At 40.7% G+C, this 11,565-nt stretch overlaps 1 protein-coding gene across 2 annotated transcripts in view; it reads right to left on the bottom strand.

The window, feature by feature from the left end:
* The window catches only part of COMMD1 (copper metabolism domain containing 1), a 60,028-nt gene that overhangs the window by 4,039 nt on the left and 44,424 nt on the right, over positions 1 to 11,565 (bottom strand). The window contains exon 3 of one of the 2 annotated variants that reach the window (XM_086879106.1): positions 6,435 to 10,105. The exons of the other annotated variant lie outside the window; for it this stretch is intronic. Within the exon in view, the coding sequence (XP_086735232.1) occupies positions 10,073 to 10,105 (33 nt within the window). The 3' untranslated portion in view covers positions 6,435 to 10,072. Of the gene's footprint in view, positions 1 to 6,434; positions 10,106 to 11,565 lie in introns of those variants that run through there. 2 annotated transcript variants of the gene reach the window in all.

Below are 11,565 nucleotides of genomic sequence, written 5' to 3'. Positions count from 1 at the left end.
CCCTCCAAAATCTCAATATAACCAGAAATTCAAAGTGGAAATTAGACACTTTTTGACAGTGTAAGGACACATTCTCCTTGGAAAAGGCACATCGAGAAGTAATTTTTGCAATGATGCTGCCAAGCTCTATCAGAGAAACCTTCCTTCACTGCAAACTATTCTTACTCATTACTGTGAGAATTTGGTACTGTGCTGCCCAATGGCAGAAAATAAACCCTGATAAATTCACTCCTGCACAATAAACTTGTTTTTCAAACCTTTCTCTGGGTGGCCTCTCCCTGACACCTGGTGCACACCATTCCCAGGTGACTCTGCAGGGCTGCCTGGGTCAGAGGGACCTGTCCTGTCACCTGTGCAGAGCTCTCAGCCATCCCCTCTTCCATGCAAGCATCTGCTGCAGGAATGTCACAATACACAACATCCACCTTGCATGAATGATCCAAAAAGAAGAAAAATACTGGATTTTAGCTTCTATTTCTTCCTTCAAAAATCACAGTAATAGGACATTAAACTGGATAGTTCCACTGCATGGATATATTTCCTGTTAGATGTTTATGAGAGCAATTTATTTTTGTCACTTCGATTCTTGTCTTAGGAACGTCTGATAAAAGGTAAAAAGAAAATAAAACCACAAAAAGTTACCACAAACCAATGCAGAATGACCAAAGTGTGAGATGCTGCATCGATTCTTCTATCACATTGCATCAATAGTGATCCCACTGCAAATTTCTGGAGTTATTTTTATATTCATTAGTATTCTGCAAGGTATACTGGGGCATATGATAATGACAGCAAAAATCTAGATAATTCCACAAAAAAAGCAATGGATTGCAATCCATTGATTTTGTACTCCCACACTTCTGACAATACTAAGTTCATTATTTTTAATTCAATTCAGAGCTATTTTTGCTACACATCTACAATCATGCCCTTCAAAAACTCTAAAGAGCAATTCATTTCTGTAATTATATATTTATATATAATTATATACACGTAATTATATATTTATATATGTATATTTATATTCATATATATTAAAATAATTAATTCTGTAATACTGTATAAAATAAAGCACAAATATTTGTAACTGAGAGTGCCTTTTAATTCTCCATTATTTTCGTATTACACAAACCAGGAACCTCTTTAGCAAATTATTGTTACATCTCCTTAAAAAAAAAAGTTAACTCGATTGCAGATTTTTTAATACTTTTAATGTAACATCAAGCCTGTAATATCACAGATTAAGCAGATTAAGGATTGAAGAAAATGGAACAATTCCAGAGAATAAAAGTAGGTCCCTGATACTGCACAGCAAATGTAATATCATTCTTTTACATTGTCAGCCTCCTGAAAATAGTTCACCTCATATTTTATACCCTACATGAAAAACGAGCATTTATGGATGCAGCTTTAACCTGCTGCTCCCTGTGCCTTTTGGAGGTGCAGCTTTCTTTTCAAAAAGTGTTGAAGAAAAACAAAGCCAAACCATAATTTAATCAGTATGACTAATTAGAAGGTAGCATACTCTGTAGCTTTTATACATTTCACACTGAAGCACCAACAAGAATAACATTATTCTTAATACTTAAAAAGAAAGAAGGTCAATACTTTCATGAAAGCCTTTTCCTACATGGCTCTGCTGTTTTCAGACTGATGATATTAACTTCCATTGGTTTCTGTGAATCTTCTAATTTCTCTCTTTTTGACTTTTTTTTAAAAAATCACATTGATCCATACCCGTTTCTGGTTTTTAACTTTATGCATTCCCCATACCTCACCCCAAGTGCCCTGCCCTGTGTGCTGCCCCTGCAGACTCATCACTCCAGGGGTTTCTTATCCACTGTTCCACTCCAAACCTTCTACCACAGCGTGCAAACTCAGAGGCTGGCAATGAACAAAGAGTGGATGTCCAGCACAGGTCTGGGGTTCCCTGATTTCTGCTCACCAGAAAGGGCACTCAGTGCTAATCCTGGTTCCCAGGTGCTGTGAGGACCCTGCTCATCCACTGTGGATAGAAAGGAAAGGTTATAAAAGCCACAGTTCTGCTGGTACCAACACAATGCAGAAAATAGGACCTGTTTATGCTGACAAAATGCAGATTTCATTCTCATTTGTGAATGAGTCTTAGCAAGGTTATGCCTGTGACATTTTGTGTGGCCTTACCTGATCGATTGCTGTTTGCTAAGCCTGCTCACCTGGTTCCTCCTACACCCTTTCACATCTTCAGCTGCCTACTCAGGCTACCCCACAAAATCTGCTGCAGTCACAGGAGCTTCACTGAATAGACTAGAAATAGAAAACCCTTTATGGCTCTCCCTCACTGAAGAGTGGTGGATGTTTGACCCTATATAATGCTGGATCTCCACTCTGGAACATGCTCAGTTTAGGCTAAATCCTCTTGGAATTGAGTTGTTGGACAAAAACTCTACCTTGAAGAGTTTGGAGTATCCTAAATTTTTAAGGCAATTCTTTTTCACAAGGGCACTAAGAGGCACCTTCCTGACCTTGCAGTAACCTTGAGCTTACTATTTCCAAGGCTTGGGTTTTTCCTCAAAAAAAAAAAGACCAAAAAAACCCCCAACAACCCATTACAGCACTTCCTATTAAAAAAAGAAAAAAAAAAAAAAAAAAAAGAAAGAGGTATTTAAGGAGAAACCTCCAAAGCATTTTTTTCCCTCATAGTTTTGACTTGGATACGGGCAAAGCAGTTTGTGGAAGGATCCAGCATGGCATAGGAAATAACTGACCACATAAGCTGGTCATAGCTGAAGGCCACTAAATACAGGGTTGGGAAACCCTAGCCAAAAGCACTGCCAGAACTTCTGCCTTCCTGAGATAGGAATGGAATTGAGAAAAGGAAACAAAGTGTTGTATTTCATTCCTGGTGCAGGAATGAAAAGTGAAACATCTCTGTATCTGAACTTTCTAAAAAACAGTGCAAAACCACACTCCTCTGACCCCTTCTCTGCCCCTACAGGTACTGTTTTGTCACGGAAAGGACATCAAGAGTTTCCATTTGAATTCCAGCATCTTTGAAAGCACAGCTGAGCTTGAGCTCTTTCAAACCCTGAAACAGTGAGTGTGGAATGTTTAATCTTTAACAGGAGCATTTTTCCTCTGCTGCCTGACTAGCTTGAGGTAAATATGTGGAATGGCATGCCAAATAAATCAATTAACCAGCTTAGGCTAATGACACTGTCTTGGGGACCCTGGTATGCAACTCTGGTTGGGTCTTGAGCCAGCTGCTATTTAAAGAAAGGAGTAAACAGAGCTAAAATCATTAATTAAGAAATGCATGAAAATGTTTTAAAAGGAAAAAAAAAAAAAGACAGTGATACCTGCAAGCTTCACCAAACTGTACACGGAAGCACATAAAGCCAGCATAAAAACAAAAATATTACATTACCTTTGTATCACTGTGAGATTTGAAACAAAACATGTTTTAAAAAACGAAATTTAAAATAAAAACTATATGTAACTATGCAAGCATATACATATATATAGTTTATAGTGTTATATATTACATGGAGAACTATATAAAAACTATTTAAAAGGTCCATTTCTGGCAGGACATCAGGCTCTCTCACAAGGGTACCAGCAATGAGAAAGCTCCATCATCACTTATTCAAGCCCTGCCTGCTGTGTCAGCTCTTCACTAACAGAGTCTCTCAGTGGAACCACTGCAAGGTGAGGTGCTCTCCTCTCAAAGTCCTCTGCAGGGGACCTGAGAGGGTAAATGCCCTTCCTCACTTATGATCTGCATTTTGCTACCTTGTTTGACAGCTGTCCCTGTTTTCTTGTGCCGTGTTTTATTTGGTTGGTTTTTTTAAGGCTGCTCATGGAGCTGAAATATCAGTCTACAGCTTTCCCTAGATGTGCTTCATCTCACAATATCTAGGCTAGCCTATGTTTTTTTCAGTCTTGTAGCACTTAATTGCAGTGTGAAATCAGTCTAAGAAAAAGAGTCCTTACTGATGCATCTCCCATTTTTACACTAAATCCAGCTTTTCTTGTGAGAACCTTCTTTAGATCTGGAATTAATTTTCATTACATTTTAATTTACCTATTACCTAACATGGGAATCATTCAGCATGGCAAAAGAATTAAAATCAAACATCACTCATTATCATAAACCCCCCCCCCCCCTACTTTATCAGAATTAAGTTTCAATGACTTTATGTTATTATTTAACATTTTCTCGAATGTTTTGGGAAGTACCCTATCACAGCATCACACCTCCCTGCTACTGAGGCATGCTTTTGTAACAGGGTATCACCAAGACCATGCACTTGTTTAACTCCTAAGGACACAAGGAAACTTCTGTGCTTCTAATGTAACTTTTTGTTTAATCAAATCAGTGTCAACCACATTTCTCTCTGTTACTGCAATAAACAATACCAGGAAAACAGGAATGAAATCTGGGAGTAAGAATTACTTTTATACCAAACTAGTCAACACACTTAAAGTAATCTGCATTCAGAAATAATCCCACAGTTAAAGAATGCACCAAAAACCTAAACAGAGAATTCCTGACCTTTAGAAGGCTGTGTGACTTGGGATTCTGGCATATTCTGGCTGAGAGTACTACTGGCTTGCAGGCTGAATAATTTGGTTAGCAGCCCCAAAACAGATTACTCTTGCTCCTCCACAGCTCTTTCATGTTTATGTGTTACATAAATGACTCAGGAATCCATTAATGTCCTGCCTAAAAGTATTACACCAAATATAAAAGCTGAGTAGAAATGAATATCCTCTTCCAACCCAAACCATTCTATGGTTCTGTAACCCTAAAACAGTTTATTTTCCAGGAGAGCAGACAATGCTGGCTCCTGCTGATGGCAAAGGCCAAAGGATCTTGGTTTTCCACTCTGACCAGTCTTCAGTCAAGGCCATAACTGGTTTTCTCAGAGAAGAGACCAAAGATTAGAATTAGTCTGAAACAGCATTTTGGAGTAAGATGTGTTTAAAATCCTCTTTTCTGCTCCTTTCTGAACACTGCACATTTGCCCTGTGGCCTGAAAGGCACCTGGATTGCCTGAAACAAGAGCATGTGAGGGGTAAGTGGGTCCTGGTGCTGAAATGCTTCAACAGAGCTGAACTAAAAGTACAAAGGTGTTTAATTTGCTTGCTGCAAGTTTTGCAAGTAGTAAGTAAAGCCCATGCAAATCCTCTCCTGATTTATGTCCCTTAATGGCAACTGGTAACACCCTCAAAAAGCCTCATTTCAAAAAGCCTCTATATTCTTCACCTAAGCTCTGAGATCAGCATGACCCAGCTACAGCAAATACGTTTCGTGCCCACAAAATGGCATTTTTCAGAAATGATTTTTGAAGGGCAGCTGTTTGAGCCTTTCTCTCCTGGCTGTGTTCACAGCAAGCAGCAATGCCAGGCATCCATTTGCTCCAGGGCATTTTACCATCAGAGAAGGGAGAAAACAAGGCTGGCACAATAGACAGGCACACACACCACCAGCAGCATCCCCATCTCCTCCCAGAAAATGTGAATCCTCTGTCCCTGGCACACTGATCCCATACACCTGGAATTACAAAAAAATACACCTTTAAATGGACAGTGAAAAGCCACTGGCATTTGGGCAGAACTGCTCATCTAAAAATACATAAACAGGGTACCAAAAGCTTGAAAATTAATGCCTGCAGTCCAGCGTGCAATCAGCTGGGCTTTCCTTCTTAAAATACTTAACAAGACAAAGCAGTCAGACCAAATTTTATTTTTGATGCTTTTATGGCATTTATCCATAACCTTTCTGATGATCTAAAAATAGAACTTACCAGGACAAAAGAATCTACTCAGAGTTATGTGGCCACTGCAAACACGTCTCCTCAGCGGGACCAAAATAACTATATTTGTTTCTTTTCTGCAATTTGAGTGTGTGAACTTACAAGGGGGGGGGGGGAAGTGATATTGTACATGGGGGGGGAATATTGTGATATTGTTACAAGGGGGGGGAAAAAAAGCTGGTCTAAATAATCTTTGGTGTTTTTTCCTCGTTACTTTTAGAATGCAAACTGCTGTCTTTCAATTCACCATGAGAAACCTCCCACAGAAAAGGGGGCAGCCATGTGTTCAGAGTCCAGCCTGGTTTACAGCCCCTCCAACACTGCTGCTCTTGCTGTTCCAAAGCCTGGGGACAGGCATCACACTCGGATTTATCAGCAAAACAGCAGCTCCTGCCCAGTGTGGTGCAAAGTACGCTGAAGATACTGAGAATCTCTGCACTGACCTCAGTGACCTTCTGATCAAATGCACAGAAATATCAGCATTATGTGCCAGCAGGGAGAAACCAGAGGAATAATAGCTCTCTTCTGAAAATACAGGAAAAGCTCCAGATTTGCATTTTTCTTTGCCTTTTGTTGTTTTTTTTTTAAACCACAAAATATGTCCTTGGTAATATTTGCTGCATAATACGTAACTCCTTTTTCTTTTTTTCAGCCTCTTTTCTTGTGTAAGGCAAAAAGCAAAGGCTCACAGTGAAAGCTGAAGCTGGAGGTGCAACCCTGAAGAGATGAGCGTGGGAGGACATTTCTGCCTGAGCAGAATCCCACTGAAGCCAAGGGACTGCCCGCTCTGCCCACACAATTCTCCCTGCCTCAGTTAAAATTACAACTTTGTTTTATTCAATCTGTGTTTTCACAATTCATTCTAGAAATCAGTGTGAGCAACAGAATATCAGCTCTGCACTACAGTCAACAACACACCTGGATTAATCTGCTTAAAGGTCTCAGATCTCCTGATCTCAGGCCAGATCAGGACACCAATTCTCAATATGATCCCCAAACCAGCTTTGTCACAAGGATTCTTTTAAGGTTGGAATCTCATAGTCCTCTTGACAGGCATCTGAACTGTATCTTTTTCCAGAAAGATAAAAGGTTTGAAGAGAAGTTATCTAATTTTGGTTGACCTCCCTTTCTCAAGGGCAAGTGGTACTGAAGTAGAAATCATTTCCATAACTGAATTGCAGAGCAGTCATTTAACAATTAATAAGCAATCCACTCAGCATATGAAAACTGAATAGGAAAATAAACACATGAGAATCAGAGACACCTCTGCACAAAGAAAGGCTTCAGCTCTTCCACATCAGATATTTAATTGGTTTTCTCTTTCTTTTTCTCATTGTGAACAAGGGGAGAAGAAGGCAATGAAATATAAAAGAATTTAACCACTTCTCCTGAGGAAAATGGAGATGATGTGAATGGCTCATTTAGCTTTCTATGTCTTTGAAGGAGAGAAGTCTCTTATTTTTTTTTTATTCCCCATAACAGCAACCTGTCTCTTTCAGCCTGCACCCATAGTTTGGACACCAGCCTTTAGCAGAGTGGGCACGTGTCTCACCTGTGGTAAATCTGCAATGCCACAGCTTATTTCTCCTGCATCAGGAAAATGTCAGACTTGTAACTGGCTCCCCTTGGCAGATGTAAGGTCACTGCTCTTGCTGCAGGACTGTGAGAAACAGAGTGTATTTCACCTGCTCCCCATTCCTGGGATAAAGATGTCCTCCTAGGAGACCAGCCTAAGCACCAAGGACTTTGTTTCGTGGACCTCATGCTGGCCTGGCACACCGTGACCAGGAGAGCACAGGGACACCACTCCCTGCCTTCCCACTGCAGCTCTTGAGTGGGAGAAGTCACGTAGCAGCTCCCAGATGAATGAAAACTGAGTGCTGCCGTGATTTCAGGAAGGGAGATGAGATGGAGAACAGCATTACACAACTCAAAGCCACCCCTCCTAAAGAAGCAGGGAAAGGGAGGATGATGTGCAATGCCAAATGCTGTTGCCTGGTTTTAAACAGCTGTCCTGAAGTGGAACTATAGTAAAATCTGTGGGTGGACCTGTGTCCCTAAAATACATGTGGTTCTTCTCTTTTCAAGCATCAAAACACTGCACAGGGTTTTTAATCCTGGCAAGCCTAGGGGTTTGTACCGATGGCTGTTCTTTCTGCTGCCCTCTTGACCAAAAGGTGCTAACAAAGGCAGGACCAATGTGTAGCATTGTGATAAAAATAAATGGTTTTGGTTTAAATATCTTGCTATTAAAACCCTCTGCCTCCTGGGACGCTAAGCCCTTAACTGTGAAAGGTTTGTGAGGTAGTGGGAACCGTATGGAAAGATTTGGATTATTTTGACTATTTGGATTATTTTGGCTAGTAGGAAAAGAGGGGCCTGCATATATAAAGGCAAAAATGCCAGTGAGAACAGAGCATGTCTGCCTGCCTTCCCTGCCTGCCTGCAGGATTTTCATGTCTCTCCTAACCCTTAGGTTAATGCCTATTACATCTTTCCATGTCTATTACATCTTTCTCTAAGGTTAGGAGACAGGAGTTAGCACATAATTTTGCAGCAGCAATAAATAATTAAATTTTCAAGGTTTATTTCCTCCCATTCTTTAAGCTTGCTTTTGTCTGACCCCTGCTGAATGCCGAACAGGGATTTTCACTGACCAGCCAACACTTGCACCCCTGGACTTCCCTTCCTTCTCAAGCCTTTACAACACACATGGAGCAGAGCTTTCTCCAAAGCATCATTTCATCTCCCTTCTGGAGATTTTTTTTTTAAAAAAATCATACACTAATTAGCAAAGCTGGGTTCAAGTCATGTCAGCTGCTGTCTGTATCCATCACAGAACTGTTGGGATAAACTTCCCAGAGCCTGCCAAGGCATCTGCAGGGAGAGCAGAGCCCAGGATGCTGTGCAGGCACAACACCCACAGGACCTGCCTGCGCCGTGCCTGAGGCAAAGCCACAAGTGGAGTTTCACTGTCAGAAGGCCAAATCTGCTCAGAAATTGAAAACCAAGTTTGATAAACAACTAAAAGGTTCTAGGAAAAATGGTGGCATGCTGGGTTTCTTAATTCAATCTGCTCTTCTGTAGGCTTCATAATAAAATGTGCCTGTTATAAAATGTGCCTTAATTTCCTTGGAAAAAAGGATTATCCTGAGATAAAGAGTGCTGGGAAGCAGCTTTACCTTTCCAATGGCCTTTCATCCCACAAGCCCAATTAACATTCCAGGAAATGAGTAGTAGACATGTAAAGATATTTCTAAAATATCAGCCTGAGTTATAAAAAAGGTACTGGTACTGTGGAGCTCCTGAAATAACCAGGGAGAGAATTTGGAATTTCTGACCTCCTTTAACTCGATCCCAAATAAACAAGATCCTGAAGAGAACTCAGCATTACCATTTACTGGGTTTGTGCTACTTCAGCATGCAGCCACTTAACAAAGGACTGTAATTAAATGCTGATAAAATATTTTAACTTGACATGGCATTACAGACCTCAGCTTCTCATTTCAAACCAATGCAGTGGCAGTGTTTGGTTGTGGTTTGGGATTTTTGTAGTTGTGTGACAGCAGAGCAGGGGAGGCACCATCAACATCCCTGTACCAAAAAAGCAACAAAAAAAGAGTAACCTTCAAAACAATAACTTCCACTTTTTACAAAAGCCAGGCAGCCACACAAATAAATCAAATACATCTTTGGCGTCCTATAAAACAGAACGACACACCCTGGCTGAAAAACATCTCAGAGATGCTTTCCAGAAGGAACACTGAATCTACTCTGATCCTGTGCTAGTGAAAAGGGATTAATACAGTTTTGGGGCTGAATTTTAAACAATAAAATAAGGACACACAACATCAGATTTGGATTTTTGTTTTTTTAATCTCACTGTGTTTTTCCTATCGCACGATCTTCCCAAGAGCTGATCCAGGGGGAGTGCAGTCACAGACCTTGGGCTGGAAAGAGTCAGTGCTCAATCCACAGCAGCAACTTCAGAGATGCACCTGCAGTTCAGACAGACATCACTTGCCCTCACAAGAAAAAACAAGTAGGGATGAGAATGGAGCTGCCTGTGAACCACTTGAGAGGAATCATGAGGGATTTCCCTTGCTGGAAACCTCTCCCAGGGGTTATCCCAGGTGGGTAACGCACTCCCCTCCCTCCACTGTCCTCCCACGCTGATCTTTGAGAATGTGTCTGATGAAATTTCCATCACAAAATCTCCAAGAAAGTCTTCCAGAACAGGGGACTAATTTTAGTGTTCCCACTGCAGATGAGCCTCAAAAACATGAAGTGGTCCTTGCACTGCATCTCTGGAGGAGTTAAGGAAGAGGCAAGAGGGTCATTAGCCATATCAAAAAAACCATCCCCAGACAATATTCTTCCTCTGGACCAGATCTCTAATGCAACCCCTCATTTCTTGCTAGTTTTTGGTTGCCTTGGATTCCAAAATGGTCATGAATAGAAAATGATAAGGAAATACATCTCCACTCACTCCCACCATACATTACACTTCCTTTGTGAGCAAAATTACCAGGACTTTTTCAAAGTGTGGAAAAGCATATTTTTAACTGCTACTAAAGGCACGGTGAGTCATTAATGATCTCGGTGCCAGGAGACCATGCTTTGTGAAATCACTACTGCTCATTATTTCAAGAAAACAATTAGTCAAAATGAAAAATGAAGCTCTAGGGCTTCCAGGAATTGGATACTGTTCTTTGGATCATTCATGAACGGGATGAAGACAGCAACAGCTGTCTGGACCATCGCCTCACCCCTTTAAAATGAGTATGATAACTTGAGATAACCTCATCCTTAAGGGACAATAAAACTAGAGATCCCCTTCAGGAGCTGTGGATGGGGAGGATGGCGGGATAGAAATGCTGAAAAATTGTTCTTATTTACCGACCTGGCTGCATTAAACTCTAAGCTACCTATTTTTTATTTTTAAACAAGGGTCTTAAGCATGTGAAAACAATAGCCTGGGAGAGATACTCATGCTGGAAATAAGTTCAAATAACAAAACCCACAGTGGTTAGAGTTGGGATTAGACCTTCAAAAGACAATGCCTTGAATAGAGACTGTATTACCAGAAACAGAACATTTGAAACCATTTTCTTTTCATTAAAAAATGAATCACCATACTTTCCTCCAGCTAACACCCATTTATCTAACTATAATGAGGGGCTGGTATTTGATGTTTTATCTGATGTCTACAGATTCACCCACCAGAACGTAACCACTGCAGGAGCAAAAGGAGCCTGGCACCCAGGTCTGAAGCACAAGCAGCACTGTGTAAAGTTCTTTAGTCTCAGAATAGCCACATCCATATGGACAGATGCACTCAGCTCAATGAGATTTATTGCTATTAGATAAAATGGCCAGAAAAGCAGCTTTCCTAATTTTTTTTTGTTTTAGGTAAAAGCTCTAATCACTGTCTTCTTAGTTTTCAGCTATGAAGGGCAAAACAGAGTTGTTGGGTTGTTTTTCTCCCTTAAAAAAAAACCCCAAACAAACCCCCAAAACCACAAACCTGTATTTTTGCTTTGGAGCCACCTGTGTGTGAAACAGCCAGTGTCCTTGCACTTACAGCAAAATATTTCAGGCTTCACAACTCCAAAAAGATGATCCCATGCTACAGGCACTGTCCCAAGGCTATATTAAATAGAAGGGGGCTCAATCCCAGCACGTGCTACAGTCATTTTGAGTCATGTCTCTCTCTCCTTAATTCTGCTGTTCATTTTTTTGGCCCATTATCCATGGGTTGAGTATC

This window comes from Cyanistes caeruleus, chromosome 2 (assembly GCF_971803275.1).
Source record: "Cyanistes caeruleus chromosome 2, bCyaCae1.hap1.1, whole genome shotgun sequence".
Classification (NCBI taxonomy): Eukaryota; Metazoa; Chordata; class Aves; order Passeriformes; family Paridae; genus Cyanistes; species Cyanistes caeruleus.
This window is presented reverse-complemented; position numbering and strand designations above follow the sequence as displayed.